Source organism: Podarcis melisellensis, assembly GCF_964234715.1.
Source record: "Podarcis melisellensis genome assembly, chromosome: 5".
Taxonomy (NCBI): domain Eukaryota; kingdom Metazoa; phylum Chordata; class Lepidosauria; order Squamata; family Lacertidae; genus Podarcis; species Podarcis melisellensis.
The window spans coordinates 6474124-6491663 of record NC_138537.1 but is presented as its reverse complement, the minus strand read 5'-3'; the positions used below and the strand labels follow the sequence as shown (position 1 = coordinate 6491663).

Below are 17540 nucleotides of genomic sequence, written 5' to 3'. Positions count from 1 at the left end.
TCCATACTTTTTATTGAAACTTTTCAGCAACACTAAACAAACAAACAAACAAAAGTAAAAGAGAGAAAGAAACGCCACTGTAGTCATATACAATATTAAAAAATAATCCCTAGTTAATTACTTGTTGTATATTTATTATTTTACACCCAGTTTTATACCATACTGATGTCTTATTAACAACTCACTCAGAAGTTAAAAGTAAGATAAAATGAGAATTCTTAACCATCGGAACAACCTTAGCAGTTTAGAATATTTCTTAGTTGCAAATAATAAAAACATGCTTTTTATTTTGTTTTCTGCCTGTTAATAATTGCCTCTTTTTGTGCCAGCAGATAGCTTGCTTTCCAAGTGAAAGTTCAATTGGTAGATTTATATCCTGGCTATCATTAAGCACCACATAATCATCTCTGTTGGTGGAGTGTCGGCAGTAGACATTTAGTCAGCCATCTTTCTTCATGGAAGTCCAGTCCCGTAACTGAATTGGGTTTGTGGTTTGAATTTACTGTTAGTATTTAACATTATGAGAAAACTCAGGTGATACCTGCAAGTTCACTATTTGTTGCAGAAATCACCACTGTTTACATAGATAAACCCAACTCCCTTCTTAGCTTTGCTAGGAATAATTGGGGAATCAAAGCATCTATTTTGCTGATAAATGCTTGCTTACAAAAAGCTAAATGTTGACACTGTACACTCAGCTTTCAGTAAACTCATGATATGCACTGGTGTGGTCTGTTGCTCTGGCTGAGAAACTGACCCACCAGTCCTTTATCCTTCTACAACACCTGCCATCCATTTGTCCCCCAAATGAGAAGTGAAATTTGATCGTGACGGCCTTCCATGGAAAAATCTAAACTTGTCGATATCACACTGTATCAGATACCAGTTTTCTCTTCAAAAATCAAAATGGTAGAGCTGTCGAGAAATCTCACTTTTTGCTGATACTGTAAAGTGCACATGCGTGTGACGTCATTCTGAGCGTTTGCACATGTGTGAGCGGCAAAACCCTGAAGTAACCTGTTCTGTTACTTCCGGGTCGCCATGGGAGGCAACCTGAAAAGATTTAACCCGAAGTGACTTTAACCCGAGGTATGATTGTTGTTTTTTCTCACTGATTTTCCATAGGTATTGCATTATCAAATGGTCACACCTGGAGGCAACAGAGACGCTTTGTTGTAGTCATTCTGCGGAAGCTGTGGCGGGAAAAGAAAGGCATGGAGCAGCAAGTAGCAGAGGAGGCCCATCAGCTCGTGGAGGTTTTTGCACGTTCAAAGGGTATGTGATGCTAAGTGATGGTGCTGAGCTGGCATATGGAAATATATTTGTGTCCTACCTCTGTCCATTTTAGAAAGGAATATGATATGCTTTTCTTGGTTCCTAATGGAGATCCCAGCAGTTTCTCTTGGCCACCATGAAACCCCACTCTCAGTATGAACTGGACCAGCTGAGCTAACATTAAAGGTAAAGGTACCCCTGCCCGTACGGGCCAGTCTTGACAGACTCTGGGGTTGTGCGCTCATCTCACTTAAGAGGCCAGGGGCCAGCGCTGTCCGGAGACACTTCCGGGTCACATGGCCAGTGTGACATCGCTGCTCTGGCGAGCCAGAGCTGCACACGGAAACGCCGTTTACCTTCCCGCTGGTAAGCGGTCCCTATTTATCTACTTGCACCCGGAGGTGCTTTCGAACTGCTAGGTTGGCAGGCGCTGGGACCGAGCAGCGGGAGCGCACCCCGCAGCAGGGATTCGAACCGCCGACCTTTCGATCAGCAAGTCCTAGGCGCTGAGGCTTTAACTCACAGCGCCACCTGTGTCCCTGAGCTAACATTAGTATAACTTTATTTTGCAGGACAGCCACTTGACCCCTCCATGCCCATCAATACTTCAGTCTCCAACATGATAAGTGCTGTGGCTTTTGGGCACCGGTTTGCTCTTGAAGATGAAAGGCTCCAGAAGCTGATAGAAGCCATAGAATTTATCCTACAATTTGTATGTAGCTTTGGTTATGCTGTGAGTAGTTATTTCCATTCCTGCTAAACAGGTCTCCCAAGGAACTTAATACCACAAATCAGTATTCTGAGAAGTGAGATCAGGTTTAAATTGATCTGAGATAAGGGCCACTTACTATCTCACAGCCTGATCCATTGCTCATGATTATCATTGAAATAAAAAACACGCACAACCCCCCCCCATAAACAGCAACAAAAGAAGACTTTGTCCACCACAGGAGACACTTTAGAAGGAAGATGGGACAAAAATGGAACAATGACCTTCAGGTCATCTAGAGCCCACCAAGGGGAAGAGAGGTGAACAAAATAATCTTCTCAAGAAGGGAATTATATCGTTTTGTTGCCATCATGAAAAACTAAATGTGTCTACTCTATACCCACCTAGCAGTGGCAATCATGATGGCGTCCATGGTGAGGCCCCTGCAGCCACCACTTGGCTGGAATTTTTTTTAATGAAAGAGAGACCAGCAACTCAAGCACTATCGCTATTGCTGAGGAAAGCAGCCCCCTTCTGTATGATCAACTAAACCCTTTCCTCAAATTTAAGTTCAGTTCTCCACATTTCTACATCCATTCCTAATCTGTAAAAAAAAAAAGGTACTCATGAAACTTACTTGAACTTCCCCCCATCCCTATTCTCCACCCACCCCCACCTACCATAAAAGGCCACTAACTTGTTCCAGGAGAGGTCCTGTGATTGTGCCCAGTTTTGGAATTATGCCTGGGAGCTGGAAAAATATTTTGAGCCATAGTTTTCTTTCACAGAATATATCACAGAATCCAATCATTGTGTGATTCCAGAGAAGCTATAGACACCTTCCTTCTTCTTAGTGAGACTCAAACTAACATGCTAGCCCTGAAGAAGAATGCAGATCATGTTTTTTAAGTGCAATTCCAAAGCACAATTGGTTTGAACAAGCTTCCTCATGGTAATGGCAGCATTTCTGCTATCTTTCCTTTAGGTTTATGAAATGCTCCCATGGCTCATGAAACATCTCCCAGGGCCCCACAAGAAGGCTTTCTCTTGCGTGGAGATGGTGCGTTCATTTGCAAAGGAGGAGATAGAGAAGCATAAGGAGAATCAGTCTGTGCATGAGCCACAGGATCTCATTGATTTCTATCTACTTCAGATGGAGAAAGTAAGTATCTGCTTGAAGCCGAATGCTGCTCATCCAAGGAATCATTATATTCCATGTTATGAGTGAATACTAATCCCGAAAAAACAGAGAGAGGAGCTGAGGGAAGTCTGGGGTGGGGTGGGGTGTTTTCTTTTCGGGGAGGTGAAAATAGGGGGGGGAATGAGGATGATATGTTTTTGATTAATTGTTATGTTGAAATCTTTAATAAAAAATTAAATAATAAGTATAAGTGAATACTAATCTTTTGCCAGGACACCAATATCTCTCTCCCCCCCCCATTCCCTCATAGTCATTTTAATTGCTAAAGTGAGTTGACATCCTTCCATAGGCATCTACTAAAATAGCTAGGAAAGGATAGATATTTTCATGTACAAATGTGAATGCAAATGAGTATCTGCTTCAAAACTGTAGGCAGCTCATTCAAGGAATCATTATATTCCCTTTTATATGTGAATACTAATCACTTGCCTGGAAACCAGTACAGTGGTAACTTGGTTCTCAAACTTAATCCGTTCCAGAAGTCTGTTCCAAAATCAAAGTGTTCCAAAACTGAGGCATGCTTTCCCATAGAAAGTAATGGAAAACGAATTAATCCATTCCAGTCTTTTATAAACAACCTCTAAAACAGCAATTTAACGTGAATTTTACTATCTAATGAGGCCATTGATTAATAAAATGAAAGCAGTAATCACTGTACTGTACTATAAAATAAATAAAACAGTATTGTGGATGATAAAAATTAAAATTCTTTCTTACCTGCGCTGATGATAGTCATTGTTTGGATGGTGGGTTTTTATCCATTTCTGTAGTCACACAATCAATCAATCAATCATAAATGAAGAACAAGCTACAGTCACAAAAATGAAAAGGCCACACAAACAAAAACGTAAAAAAGCAAAAATAAAAGCACCAAATATAAGCTCCAAATATCACCTCAGAACACCTCAATCGGAAATGGAAGGCTTTGATTACAATGGGGAGGGGGCAGAAATTAGCAGCGCAACAGTGAAAATGGAAGCTCAGGAGCACATTCAGCTTCCGAAGCAAAGATCGTAAACCGAAACATTGACTTCCAGGTTTGCAGCATTTAAGTTCCAAGTTGTTCAGGAACTAAGCTGTTCGAAAACCGAGGTACCACTGTGTCTTTTTTCCCTGAATCTCAGTTGAAAATCGCATTGAGTTTCCTCCAAATATTTCTCATAGTCAATTTAGTTGCTCATCCATCCATAAGATCTATTGAGCTTTTTTTAATCCATCAGGTGTCTTTTAGTTCTCTGGTTCTTCTTTGAACCTCAGCCTTACCGTTGGCATAGGTTTTTTTTTCTTAGTGGCACAGTTTCTGTCTCTTTGTCAGATCTGAAAGGCCTTCCTTTTCTTGTCAATCATGTGTTCAATCTCACTGTATTTCTCATCAAACCAGTCCTCGTGTTTCTTGGTTTGCTATTCGATACTTTGTTCACAGGCGGCAATAATGGATGTTTTTAGCTTGGTCCAGTGTTCCTCGATGTTATCAGGGAATTCTGAAAGCAGATGGTCCTTAAGAGTTGTTTGGAAGCAGATTCAGAAATTTGGGGAAGTGGCGGGATTTAAATTAAACAGGAATAAATCAAAACTACCAGTTAAAAACTTGAAGGAAGAAGAAAAAAAGGAATTGGAGCAAAACACTGAGATAGATGTCCATAAAAAGGTTAAATATTTAGGGATATGGCTAACATCAAGAAATATAGACTTATGCAAAGAAAATTATGAAAAAGATTGGCTTGAGATAAAAAGAAATTTAGAAATATGGAGCAGAATGAATCTCTCACTGTTAGGAAAAAGAGTGGCGGTTAAAATGAATGTGCTGCCAAAAATGCTATTCCCCTTCCAATCAGTCCCAGTAATTGTGAAAGATGAATGTTTTAAAAAATGGCAGAAGGAAATTTCTAAGTTTATGGGGGGGCGGGGGCAAAAGGCCAAGGATAAAATATAAGATACTTACAGACATAAAAGATAGAGGCGGTTTTGCCCTCCCAGACCTTAAATTGTATTATGAAGCTGCATGCCTGGTATGGATTAAGGACTGGATGAAGTTGGAAAAGCAAGAAGCATTAGAATTGGAAGGACATGACAATAGATTTGGCTGGCACACATACTTATGGTATGGGAAAGGGAAGGTTCATAAAAGTTTCTAAAACTATATAATTAGGAAATCATGAATGAGAGTATGGGAGAGATATAAAGATTTGTTAGAACGGAAGACCCCTTGGTGGCTTTCACAACATGAAGCTTTACTGCTCAAACCACTTGGAAAGAAAGGAAAGTGCTTTACGTATGTTGATTTGCTAAAGCATCAAGAAGGAAAATGGAAACTAAGAGATTATGAGGAAATAGAATGTGATTTTAAAGAAGAATGGGAACCCTTTACAAAGTACTTAAAGAAACAAGAAAAAGAACTGGACTCCTTGGCAGGTTTTGAAGAAACATTCACAACCCTTTTATTGGTAATATATAGATAGATAGATAAATTAAGGATATCTACAATTTTATAACATTCAGAGATATTATGTGCTGAAAAACCAGAGAGAGAAGCTGAGGGAAGCCAGGGTGGGTGGGCGGGTGGGTTTTTTCTTTTTGGGGAGGGGGGAGGGAAAATGGGGGGGGGAATGAGGATGATGTATTTTTGATAAAATGTTATGTTGAAATTCCTAATAAAAAATATTTTTTAAAAAGAGAGTTGTTTGGAAGCAATCCTGGTTAATGGGATCTTGAAGGGCTTGAGTGTTCATTTTGCATCTTGGTTTCCTTTTCGAAGCCTGTGTTGAGGTATAATCTTGATAGCCATCGTGGAACGTATTAGTCGGTGATCTGTCCAGCATTTGTCGGCACTCGTCATAGCTCTGGTAAGGAGCACATAATGGAAATCTTTAGCACAGACAATAACATAGTCTAAGAGGTGCCAGTGGTTTGACTGAGGATGCCTCCATGAAGTTTTAAATTTATTTTTCTGTCAAACGAGTGTGTTGGTAATAGTAGCCTGTTGGTTTTTGGTGAGTTTACCAGATGTCTGGTAGGGACTTCTGACAGGAGCTTTACAAGATTGTTTTTGATAGCGAAGCCTACCTCATATATTTGACATTCTTGTTCAGATAGACCTTTCCAGAAGAATGTGTAGCCTCCTGTTTCTTCCTTCAGTTGTCCCTTGCCTGCTCTTTGAGTCTCTTGAAGCACTGCAATATTGATGTTAAAACGTCACATTTCTCTTGCAATGATGGCAGTTCTGCGTTCAGGATGCTCATTATCTGTGTTATATCTGTCCATATATTCCATGTTCCAAAGTTCAATTGTCTTTTACCACCGCTGGGTGGTGACCCCACTGGGCGTCGTAATCCAGTCAGGGAAAAAGAGAGGCAGACTATGTTTAGGGCACCTTTTCTAGCCCCTCCCCCATTCTGGAGTGAGCAGAGTAGGTTCTAAAAAGGGCTGCTCAGTCATGGATACAGCTGCCAAGCTGCTCAACTGCCTTGTTCCTTGAGTCAGAATGACTGAATCTGTATCCACCGCCCATGTGCTGTTTCATGACTAAGGGCTTCTAGATTTCACAATCCTGCCCCTGTTACCATATGCTGATCACCATGGAACTTTGGGTGTTTGGGTTTGGGATGGGTTTTTTGGAAGATGCCTGTACATGAATTTGTTTTATGTCTGTAGATCAGCGCACACTAACCAATGAACAGTCTTTGCAGTAAGGCTCTGTTCTGATGGCATGAGTTGTCATTGCGACCGGTAAATTCCGTTGTAACATACCATTTCTTATCACCCGCCTGTTCTGCCATTGATGACTTCTTGGATCATTCTTTGTCTAGCTCCTCCCCTTTGACCTTACCGCCTTGGGTGACCCTGCTGGGAGTACGAGATTCCCAATGGCTTCACTCACAAGGGTCATAGGAATGTGCAAGCCCACTTACCATGAAACGTTGATGATCCAGCAAGTGAGGGCAGCAACAGTAAGGGGGCGGGGTGGCAGCAGCTTCCCATTTCACCTTTGGCACTATAAGAGGACACCCCACCTCTCATGAAGCATGTGTGGCCACCCTGGTATGATAATAAGTGGGGGAAAGAAGATAAAGTGTTGAAGGACAGAATGTAATGCATGTAAATGACATGTTACTTTCCCCATTTTCAACACCAGAGCAGGAATGACCCAGAGTCCACCTACGATGAAGAAAACTTGGCCCAGTGCATTTTTGACCTCTTTGTAGGAGGGTCGGAGACAACCAGGAGTTCTCTGAAATGGGCACTTCTCCTTCTGGCAAGTCATCCAGATATCCAAGGTGAGAGAGGAGAGCCAGGGCTTCTCTTGACCACTAGGCTGGAGTATGGTTCATTAAAGGTTTCATATTGGAAAGAGTTAAAAGTGAGTTTATCATGTAAATTATAGAGGGTAAACAATATCGAAATAAGCTAAATGTTTTTGACTTACATGTCTGGAAAGATATTTTTCCCACCAACATTTTCCTACATAGTTTCTAGAACCTATAATTAACAGAAGGAAAAAAGTAAAATGCCCAGAAAGCTGGGACTGGGGGAAAATCATGGGCCTTGCCCTAAATTCACTGAATGAGCAGAATAGTCAAGTAACAGAATAAAATGTCTCTAGGAAGTTGATAGTTGGAGATGAGTTTAATGGCAATGCTCTGTCATTTGTCATTAGGAGGCCTACAATAGTAGGGTTGGATGGGACCCCAGGGGTCTTCTAATACAACCCCCTGCAATGCAGGAATCAACACATTCCCCCCTCCAGTTTGATACCATACCACAACCTGTTTTGTTTTGCAAATCTGCTAGCAGTTTCTTTATGCAGCAAATGTACAAGAATGCCCCTGCTGTGAAATAAATAACTGAGCCTCACTCCTGCCTCTCCATGCTCCATTACATGAGGGATGCGGGTGGCACTTTGGTCTAAAACACTGAGCCTCTAGGGATTGCTGATTAGAAGGTTGGCAGTTCGAATCCATAAGACAGGTCAGCTCCTGTTGCTCTGTCCCAGCTTCTGCCAACATAGCAGTTTGAAAGCATGCCAGTGCAAGTAAACAGGAACTATTGAGGGCTGGGGGTGGAGAATGAATATATGACAGTCTTTGATCCCAGCCCTTCAGCAAATCCAGACAGTTCTGGCAACCAGAAACTACTGAGATGAGCTTCACTTTCAACCTTTTCTTACCTGGGATCTAAGCGGGGAAGGACCATATAGACTGACTTAAACTCTTTGGAGGGCGAGGTGGGCTTTGAATGCAAGACCCTGTTACTCATTCACAGAGATTTATGGAATATGTTCAAGGGAAATAAATGACCAACTGAAATAAAATACAGTATTAACAATAATCCTGTTTCCATCATTCTCTTCAGATAAAATGCACAAGGAAATAGAAGATGTCATAGGTTCTGCTCACTCAATCTGCTATCAAGATAAGAAGAAACTGCCCTACACCAATGCTGTGATTCATGAGATGCAGCGCTTTAAATCTGTCATTTTTTTGGTGCTCCCTAGGCAATGTACAAAGGATTTGAAGCTGTGTGGTTTTCTCATTCCCAAGGTATAAAAGTGTGATACAGCTGCACTACTGTAGCCCAAGAACAAAGAGCAGCAAAAGGTTTCATATTGAGAGATGCAGCCAGTCGTACAGGAACTTCCTGTCTAGTCAAAAATCTGAAGGGCAAGTGCCATTCCATGGGGCAATTGTGGCAGGGGAGAAGCATGTAGTGGCCAGAGGTCTCAGCCTGCTTGTGAGCTTTCATTTTAAAAGAGGTGGGGGTAGTCCTCTTGTGTTCCTGCCTGTACAGAAAGTTTTTACAGTGATGAATACAAAGCCACCCAACAAAATAATAATAATAATAATAATAATAATAATAATAATAATAATAATAATAATAATAATAATTCAGATCAGTCTCTGCAATGATTAGTCTTGGGATAGTGTGGGACAATTAAAAAAAAAGTATTGATATGAATGCATTCCAAGTCACTTTTTTCTTATTTTCAGGGGACTATGATTATTCCAGATCTGCGCTCTGTTCTTCTTGATCCCACACGATGGGAGACACCTGCAGAGTTCAACCCAAATCATTTTTTGGACAAGAATGGACAATTTGTGAAAAGAGAAGAATATCTGCCATTTGGTGCAGGTAAATGCAGAAGACCAAGCTATGTTGTGATCTGTAGATGTGCTTACTGGTCTGCTTCCAGTAAATGACATCAGCTGCAGCACAGGAGGGAGTGGGTCGGAGCAGAAGGAGCATCTTTCTAGCTGGAGTGGCACTGCTGGTCAGCACAATGGGGCAAGGCACTGGCAAGCTAAGGGGATCTCTTGGTTGGTGGCTTGGGACCAGAGCCATAGATAGGTGATCTTGCGCCCCTGACAGAACTGTCCAGATTGCGCTCCCTTGTTGTTGTTGTTTAGTCGTTTAGTCGTATCCAACTCTTCGTGACCCCATGGACCAGAGCACTCCTGGCACTTCTGTCTTCCACTGCCTCCCGCAGTTTGGTCAAACTCATGCTGGTAGCTTCGAGAACACTATCCAACCATCTCGTCCTCTGTCATCCCCTTCTCCTTGTGCCCTCCATCTTTCCCAACATCAGGGTCTTTTCCAGGGAGTCTTCTCTTCACATGAGGTGGCCAAAGTATTGGAGCCTCAGCTTCAGGCTCTGTCCTTCCAGTGAGCACTCAGGGCTGATTTACTTAAGGATGGATAGGTTTGATCTTCTTGCAGTCCATGGGACTCTCAAGAGTCTCCTCCAGCACCATATTTCAAAAGCATCAATTCTTCGGCGATCAGCCTTCTTTATGGTCCAGCTTTCACTTCCATACATCACTACTGGGAAAACCATAGCTTTTACTATACAGACCTTTGTTGGCAAGGTGATGTCTCTATTTTTTAAGAAGCTGTCTAGGTTTGTCATTGCTTTTCTCCCAAGAAGCAGGCGTCTTTTAATTTCATGGCTGCTGTCACCATCTGCAGTGATCAGTGCGCTCCCTAGCCACGGACAAATTAGCTCTTCTTTCTGCCTCTCCTCCACCCCACCCCACCCTGTGCCATTCAATTCCCCACACACTTCACCTTGTATTGAATTCTTTCCCAGAAAATACAATATTTAATTTATTATGTCTTAATAAAAGGTTTCAGGAAAGCAAATTACATTTAGATGACAGTTGACAGTTTTTTTAATGTAATTAAGTTGTAAAACAGTATACAGATAGGCCTAAATGAAATGTAGAAAAATATCATACTGATTTATTTCAAAATGATAACTTTATATTATAATATTATATGATGTAAAATGGCATTGCTTTCACAGTATCTGTGTTATTTGGTTGATATAAATAAGAAAACTATTAACATTATTCACAAGTCATGTTAAAAGTTCTTATTCACAAGAGTTGTTATTTGAAATCTTTTAAAAAAGTAAAGTTAGGCCAACTCTGGCTTCAAGTAGGAATCTCCTCAATGAAATCTGATGTGATTAGAACTTTATTTTTCTAGCTTTAATCGAAGAAGACTCAGTAATAATTTCGTCAAAGTCTGTTTTTGATGCTAGTTCATACTCGATGAACAGGATTGCTAGATTTGTTAGTCTGGTTTCACTCATACTTGATCTTAAGTAGTTTTGCATGAGTTTTAACTTATTGAAACTATGTTCACAAGATGCTACACTTCCTGGCTTGGTGAGAAATATTCTCAGTACTACGGTAATACCTCCGCGAACATCCGCCTTGAATAGCGTCCATTGCGGCAAATGTCCGCGGCAAACCCGGAAGAACCAGAATGGGTTACTTCCGGGTTTGCCGCTTGCACATGTGCAGAAGCGGTAAATCGTGCTTCATGCATGCACAGAAGTGCAAACAGCTGCACGTGTGTGCACAGACACTGCACTTTGCCCTGCATCCTTTCGGCTAGTGGCTGGGGCTCCGGAATGGATCCCGGCTGCAAAATGAGGCATGACTGTATTTTGATATGGGGATAAACATCTCTTAACACAGCAGAAACTGGTGTATAAGCTGCTGCTCACCAGGGAGTTGAAATGGTGTTATGTACCTTCCGTGGAGCCATACTAGGACCCAGGATCACAGTCTATTCGTCTGAAAGAAACTCTGGGCAGTAGTCAGCTCAGAGAAGGTCAACTGTTGACATTAATGGACCTCACTTAGTCATAGTCCTTCATTTTAATGGGTCTACTCTGAGTAAAACTTAGTTGACTACCACCCTATTTTCAGCTCAAATTGTAAGCGTTGGACTCCCCCCTCCCTCTTTCTCTGTGCTATTCCACCTTGCAAAACAATATTTCAATTCACATCACATGAGGAAAAGCATAAACAGCTGGCATTGCCGTTTGCACTGTGCAATTCCATATAAATAGATTGCAGTCGGAAACCAAACCTTTCCCTTTCTCAGAAAGGCTACTGGATTGCCGATGAGCCTCCCTGCTTGGAATGTTGCATTTCAGAGAGGAGATTATGGGGCTGATTTGTAAGTTAGCCAGTTTGAGCAAGGGCGCGTTTGTGCGTGTCCGCAGAAGTCACACACAGAAGCATAATAACTTAACAATTGATGCTCAAGGCAAAACTCCACTCTCTCCTCTCCACTCCCGCCTGTTTGTCCCCCCCTTTTCTTTTCGTCCCCCATCCAAGTGCTCGGTCCACCGTTGGAGTGAACGCCCTGCCCTGCCTGGCTGCTACCCAAAGGTAACGATTCAGCCATGCGATTGGAGCATGCATTCTTCAGAAGTCACGCAAAAACCAAGAAGTGAGAAAGGCAGAGGGGTGGGTGAAAAAGTGAGAAAGGTGGAGGGGAGAGAAGCACTCTTAAGCAGCCAGGGAGGCAAGCAGCGTCCTGCTACTGGTGGCAGCATTTGCAGCAGCAGCAGGATCCCCTATGCCCGAGATTCCCAATGGTCCGTTCCAGCTGAAGTGGGAAAGCGAATGTGCTGCCTGAGGGAGCCGCGTTGTGCTCCTTTCCCCTCCGTACCCGCTGTGGTGCAGGGCTGCGAGAAAGTGACATGTTTTTAGCTGATTCTGTGCCGCAGGTGGGGGCCCATATCACTACCCTCTAGCTATGGCCCTGCTTGTGATCCACACGTGCACATAAAACTATGGGGCCTCCATCACTTACCAGCTGGACCTCCCTGCATTTGCCACCCCTGCCCTGTCCCTGAGAGAGGCAGCACTGCCAGAAGCAGGATAGTGCTGTTCCCTGTCACACATCACCACTGCAAGCCACCCAACTTCTCTTCAGGCAGCAATGCTAGTTCCTACCAAGGTGAAGTAAACCTGGCAGGAGAGTTTGCTCCATGGTCTTAACCCCTTTCTGCATTGCTGATTTGGGCAGTTGACCAAACTTTTCCTTTCATTTTTAAAAATCAAGTTTTATTGAAAGTTTTATACTTGAGATAAAAACCATGCTAATCTAAAAGGGAAAATAGAAAAAAAAATAGGAAAGGAAGAAATGATCAAAAAGAAATAAAGGAAATTACAAGGTCCTCTATCAAAATTAAATCTTCACCCTTATTCTGCACACAGAAAAGAGCCCTCCCAGTTCTCACTGGGAGCTAGACCCTCTTACACTGGCTTCTAGCCCTGGGAGATGCTCTCTGCCCTGCCCCTCCCACAGGACCCTTCATCTTCAATTCATCCTCTTCCTGAATGTATCTTCCTTGATATGAGATTTTACAGAATAAAATGTAAGTATAACAAGAAGAAAGGAAGGTTAGCACTGACCAGGCTAGAAAATTGACAGCAGCCTTGATGTTTTCCCTATCCTAACTATGTCTATTTTGCCAAAGTGTTATGCAGAATGTTTATAGCTGTTGTTGTTGTTTAGTCGTTTAGTCGTGTCCTACTCTTCGTGACCCCATGGACCAGAGAATGCCAGGCACCTCTGTCCTCCACTGCCTCCCGCAGTTTGGACAAACTCATGCTGGTGACCTCGAAAACACTATCCAACCATCTCATCCTCTGTCGCCCCCTTCTCCTTGTGCCCTCCATCTTTCCCAACATCAGGGTCTTCTCCAAGGAGTCTTCTCTTCTCATGAGGTGGCCAAAGTACTGGAGCCTCAGCTTCACAATCTGTCCTTCCAGTGAGCACTCAGGGTTGATTTCCTTCAGTATGGAGAGGTTTGATCTTCTTTCAGTCCATGGGACTCTCAAGAGTCTCCTCCAGCACCATAATTCAAAAGCATCAATTTTTCGGCGATCAGCCTTCTTGATGGTCCAGCTTTCACTTCCATACATCACTACTGGGAAAACCATAGCTTTTACTATACAGACCTTTGTTGGCAAGGTGATGTCTCTACTTCTCAAGATGCTGTTTAGGCCTGTCATTGCCCTTCTCCCAAGAAGCAGGCGTCTTTTAATTTCGTGGCTGCTGTCACCATCTGCAGTGATCATTGAGCCCAAGAAAGTAAAATCTCTCACTACCTCCATTTCTTCCCCTTCTATTTGCCAGGAGGTGATGGGACCAGTGGCCATGATCTTTGTTTTCTTGATGTTGAGCTTCAGACCATATTTTGCGCTCTCCTCTTTCACCCTCATTAAAAGGTTCTTTAATTCCTCTTCACTTTCTGCCATCAAGGTTGTGTCATCTGCATATCTGAGGTTGTTGATATTTCTTCCGGCAATCTTAATTCCGGCTAGGGATTCATCCAGCCCAGCCTTTCGCATGATGAATTCTGCATATAAGTTAAATAAGCAGGGAGACAAAATACAGCCTTGTCGTACTCCTTTTCCAATTTTGAACCAATCAGTTGTTCCATATCCAGTTCTAACTGTAGCTTCTTGTCCCACATAGAGATTTCTCAGGAGACAGATGAGGTGATCTGGCACTCCCATTTCTTTAAGAACTTGCCATAGTTTGCCGTGGTCGACACAGTCAAAGGCTTTTGCATAGTCAATGAAGCAAAAGTAGATGTCTTTCTGGAACTCTCTAGCTTTCTCCATAATCCAGCGCATGTTTGCAATTTGGTCTCTGGTTCCTCTGCCTCTTCTAAATCCAGCTTGCACTTCTGGGAGTTCTCGGTCCACATACTGCTTGAGCCTTCCTTGTAGAATTTTAAGCATAACCTTGCTAGCGTGTGAAATGAGTGCAATTGTGCGGTAGTTGGAGCATTCTTTGGCACTGCCCTTCTTTGGGATTGGGATGTAGACTGATCTTCTCCAATCTTCTGGCCACTGCTGAGTTTTCCAAACTTGCTGGCATATTGAGTGTAGCACCATAACAGCATCATCTTTTAAAATTTTAAATAGTTCAGCTGGAATATCATCACTTCCACTGGCCTTGTTATTAGCAGTGCTTTCTAAGGCCCATTTGACTTCACTCTCCAGGATGTCTGGCTCAAGGTCAGCAACCACACTACCTGGGGTATACGAGACATCCATTTCTTTCTGGTACAGTTCCTCTGTGTATTCTTGCCACCTCTTCTTGATGTCTTCTGCTTCGGTTAGGTCCTTTCCACTTTTGTCCTTTATTATGGAAATATTTGTACGGAATGTTCCTTTCATATCTCCAATTTTCTTGAACAGATCTCTGGTTCTTCCCATTCTATTGCTTTCCTCTATTTCTTTGCATTGCTCGTTTAAGAAGGTCTTCTTGTCTCTCCTTGCTATTCTTTGGAAATCTGCATTCAATTTCCTGTATCTTTCACTATCTCCCTCGCATTTTGCTTGCCTTCTCTCCCCCGCTATTTGTAAGGCCTCATTGGACAGCCACTTTGCTTTCTTGCATTTCCTTTTCATTGGGATGGTTTTCGTTGCTGCCTCCTGTATAATGTTACGAGCCTCCATCCATAGTTCTTCAGGCACTCTGTCCACCAAATCTAAATCCTTAAACCTGTTCCTCACTTCCACTGTGTATTCATAATGGATTTGACTTAGATTGTATCTTACTGGCCCAGTGGTTTTTCCTACTTTCTTCAGTTTAAGCTTGAATTTTGCTATAAGAAGCTGATGATCTGAGCCACAGTCAGCTCCAGGTCTTGTTTTTGCTGACTGTATAGAGCTTCTCCATCTTTGGCTGCAGAGAATATAATCAATCTGATTTCGATGCTGCCCATCTGGTGATGTCCATGTGTAGAGTCGTCTCTTGTGTTGTTGGAAAAGCATGTTTGTGATGACCAGCTTGTTCTCTTGACAGAACTCTATTAGCCTTTGCCCTGCTTCGTTTTGATCTCCAAGGCCAAACTTGCCAGTTGTTCCTTTTATCTCTTGACTCCCTACTTTAGCATTCCAATCCCCTATGATGAGAAGATCATCCTTCTTTGGTGTCACTTCAATAAGGTGTTGTAAGTCTTCATAGAATTGGTCAATTTCAGTTTCTTCAGCACCAGTAGTTGGTGCATAAACTTGGATTACTGTGATGTTAAAAGGTCTGCCTTGGATTCGTATCGAGATCATTCTATCATTTTTGAGATTGCATCCCAGTACAGCTTTCGCCACTCTTTTGTTGACTTTTGTTGACCATTTCTTTTACGGGTTTCTTGCCCACAGTAGTAGATATGATGGTCATCCGAAGTGAATTTGCCCATTCCCGTCCATTTTAGTTCACTGATGCCCAGGATGTCAATATTTATTCTTGCCATCTCATTTTTGACCACCTCCAACTTACCCAGGTTCATGGTTCTTACATTCCAGGTTCCTATGCAATATTTTTCTTTACAGCATTGGGCTTTCCTTTTGCTTCCAGGCATATCCGCATCTGAGCGTCCTTTCGGCTTTGGCCCAGCCGCTTCATCAGCTCTGGATCTACTTGTACTTGCCCTCCGCTCTTCCCCAGTAGCATGTTGGACGCCTTCCGACCTGAGGGGCTCATCTTCCAGCGTCATAACTTTTATATGCCTGTTGTCTTTGTCCATGGAGTTTTCTTGGCAGGGATACTGGAGTGGCTTGCCGGTTCCTCCTCCAGGTGGATCACGTTTGGTCAAAACTCTCCACTATGACTCATCTTGGGTGCCCTGCTCGGCATAGTTCATAGCTTCTCTGAGTTCCTCAAGCCCCTTCGCCATGGCAAGGCAGTGATCCATGAAGGGGATGTTTATAGCTACAAAGCAATGAACATGGGAAAGTAAATAATTGCTCACTTGCTGCCTTCTTCTTGTCTCCTCCTCAGGGGCTCGCATTTGTTTGGGAATGCAGATGGCAAAGATCGAAATATTCATCTTCCTGACCAGCCTGCTGAGGGCATTCAGTTTTCAGCTGCCAGAAGGAGTCAAAGAGCTCAATCAAAAGGCTATAATAGGGACTACAGCACATCCCCATCCTTATAAACTCTGTGCTGTTCCCCGCTGCAACACATAAGAAAATAGGAAAATACTAGGAGCTCCACTCTGCTTCCTCCACTCAGTGACCCCTTGGCCACTCCTGACACTTGAACCCCCTAGCATTTTCCCTTCCCTTCCCATCTCATTCCACTAAGGTCTCTTTTCACCTTCGCAGCTCCATTTCTGAAGCCACTTCTCTCCTTTTTTGCAGCTCTGCTTTGCATTCTTTCCCCCTTCACCCCATCTCCTTCTTTTCTTTAGGTCCTTTCATGCCCCTGCTTTCATCTTCATCCCTCTCCCAATGCCTCCTTACTCCCTCCTTTTTGACAACTTCCTTTGCATCCCCATTCTTACTCTTCCTCCTTTTTCTCCTTCCCTCCCCTTACTTTTCTCAAATCTCCCTTACACACACATTCCCACACTTCCTCCTATCTCCCTCTTCTGCAGCCCCCTTTTAACACCTCCCCATGCTATGTTGTTGTATCTTTAAGATGAGTAGACTCCTAAGAGCAAGGCTATCAGCTTCTCCAGTTGAAGAATGTTAAGTTTCTTTTATGGATACTGTACATGTGTGCTTGTTAATAAAATATCTCAGCCCTGGAGATATTTGAAGGTGGCTCTCATATCTCCTCTCAGTCTCCTCTTCTCCAGGATAAGGATGGGCAGATATTTCTATCTTGGCCTGCAACCCTTTAAGCAGAAATGAAAGAAATCGACCCTGGAATTTTAATCATGCAAAGACTCTTTGCATCTTTTCTCATGCCCTGATAAGAATCAATCCAGTGGTGTAGCGTGGGTTGTCAGCACCCGGGGCTAGGCAAGTAATTTGTGCCCCCTAACCAATGGATTTGCGCCCCCTAACCCCCAGATGTTGCGCCTGGTGTGGCCGCCCCCCCTGCACCCCCACGCTACGCCACTGAATCAGTCTATCATTTCAAAGATATTAAGTTGAATGGGTCAGAGGGAAGAGTGAATTTAGAGTATAAGCTGTCATGTCAGAACCGTCTCTTGGGCTCAAGGGAGAGAAACATATTGCACTCATGAATTTATATGTAAATACTGCTCGTTGTTTAACTGTTGCCAGCCTGACAAGTAAAGATTTATCTTCA

General features: G+C 42.8%; 1 protein-coding gene across 2 annotated transcripts in view; it reads left to right on the top strand.

Annotated features, from left to right (window-relative positions):
• Positions 1 to 17540, top strand: part of LOC309369823 (cytochrome P450 2J2-like) — a 226942-nt gene that overhangs the window by 5518 nt on the left and 203884 nt on the right. The window contains exons 3-9 of one of the 2 annotated variants that reach the window (XM_081911164.1): positions 1126 to 1275; positions 1848 to 2008; positions 2970 to 3146; positions 7318 to 7459; positions 8535 to 8722; positions 9170 to 9311; positions 16281 to 16504. In XM_081911164.1, coding sequence (XP_081767290.1) covers positions 1126 to 1275; positions 1848 to 2008; positions 2970 to 3146; positions 7318 to 7459; positions 8535 to 8722; positions 9170 to 9311; positions 16281 to 16468 — 1148 coding nt within the window. In that variant the 3' untranslated portion in view covers positions 16469 to 16504. Of the gene's footprint in view, positions 1 to 1125; positions 1276 to 1847; positions 2009 to 2969; positions 3147 to 7317; positions 7460 to 8534; positions 8723 to 9169; positions 9312 to 16280; positions 16505 to 17540 lie in introns of those variants that run through there. The other variant, XM_081911165.1, reaches the window with a different exon arrangement.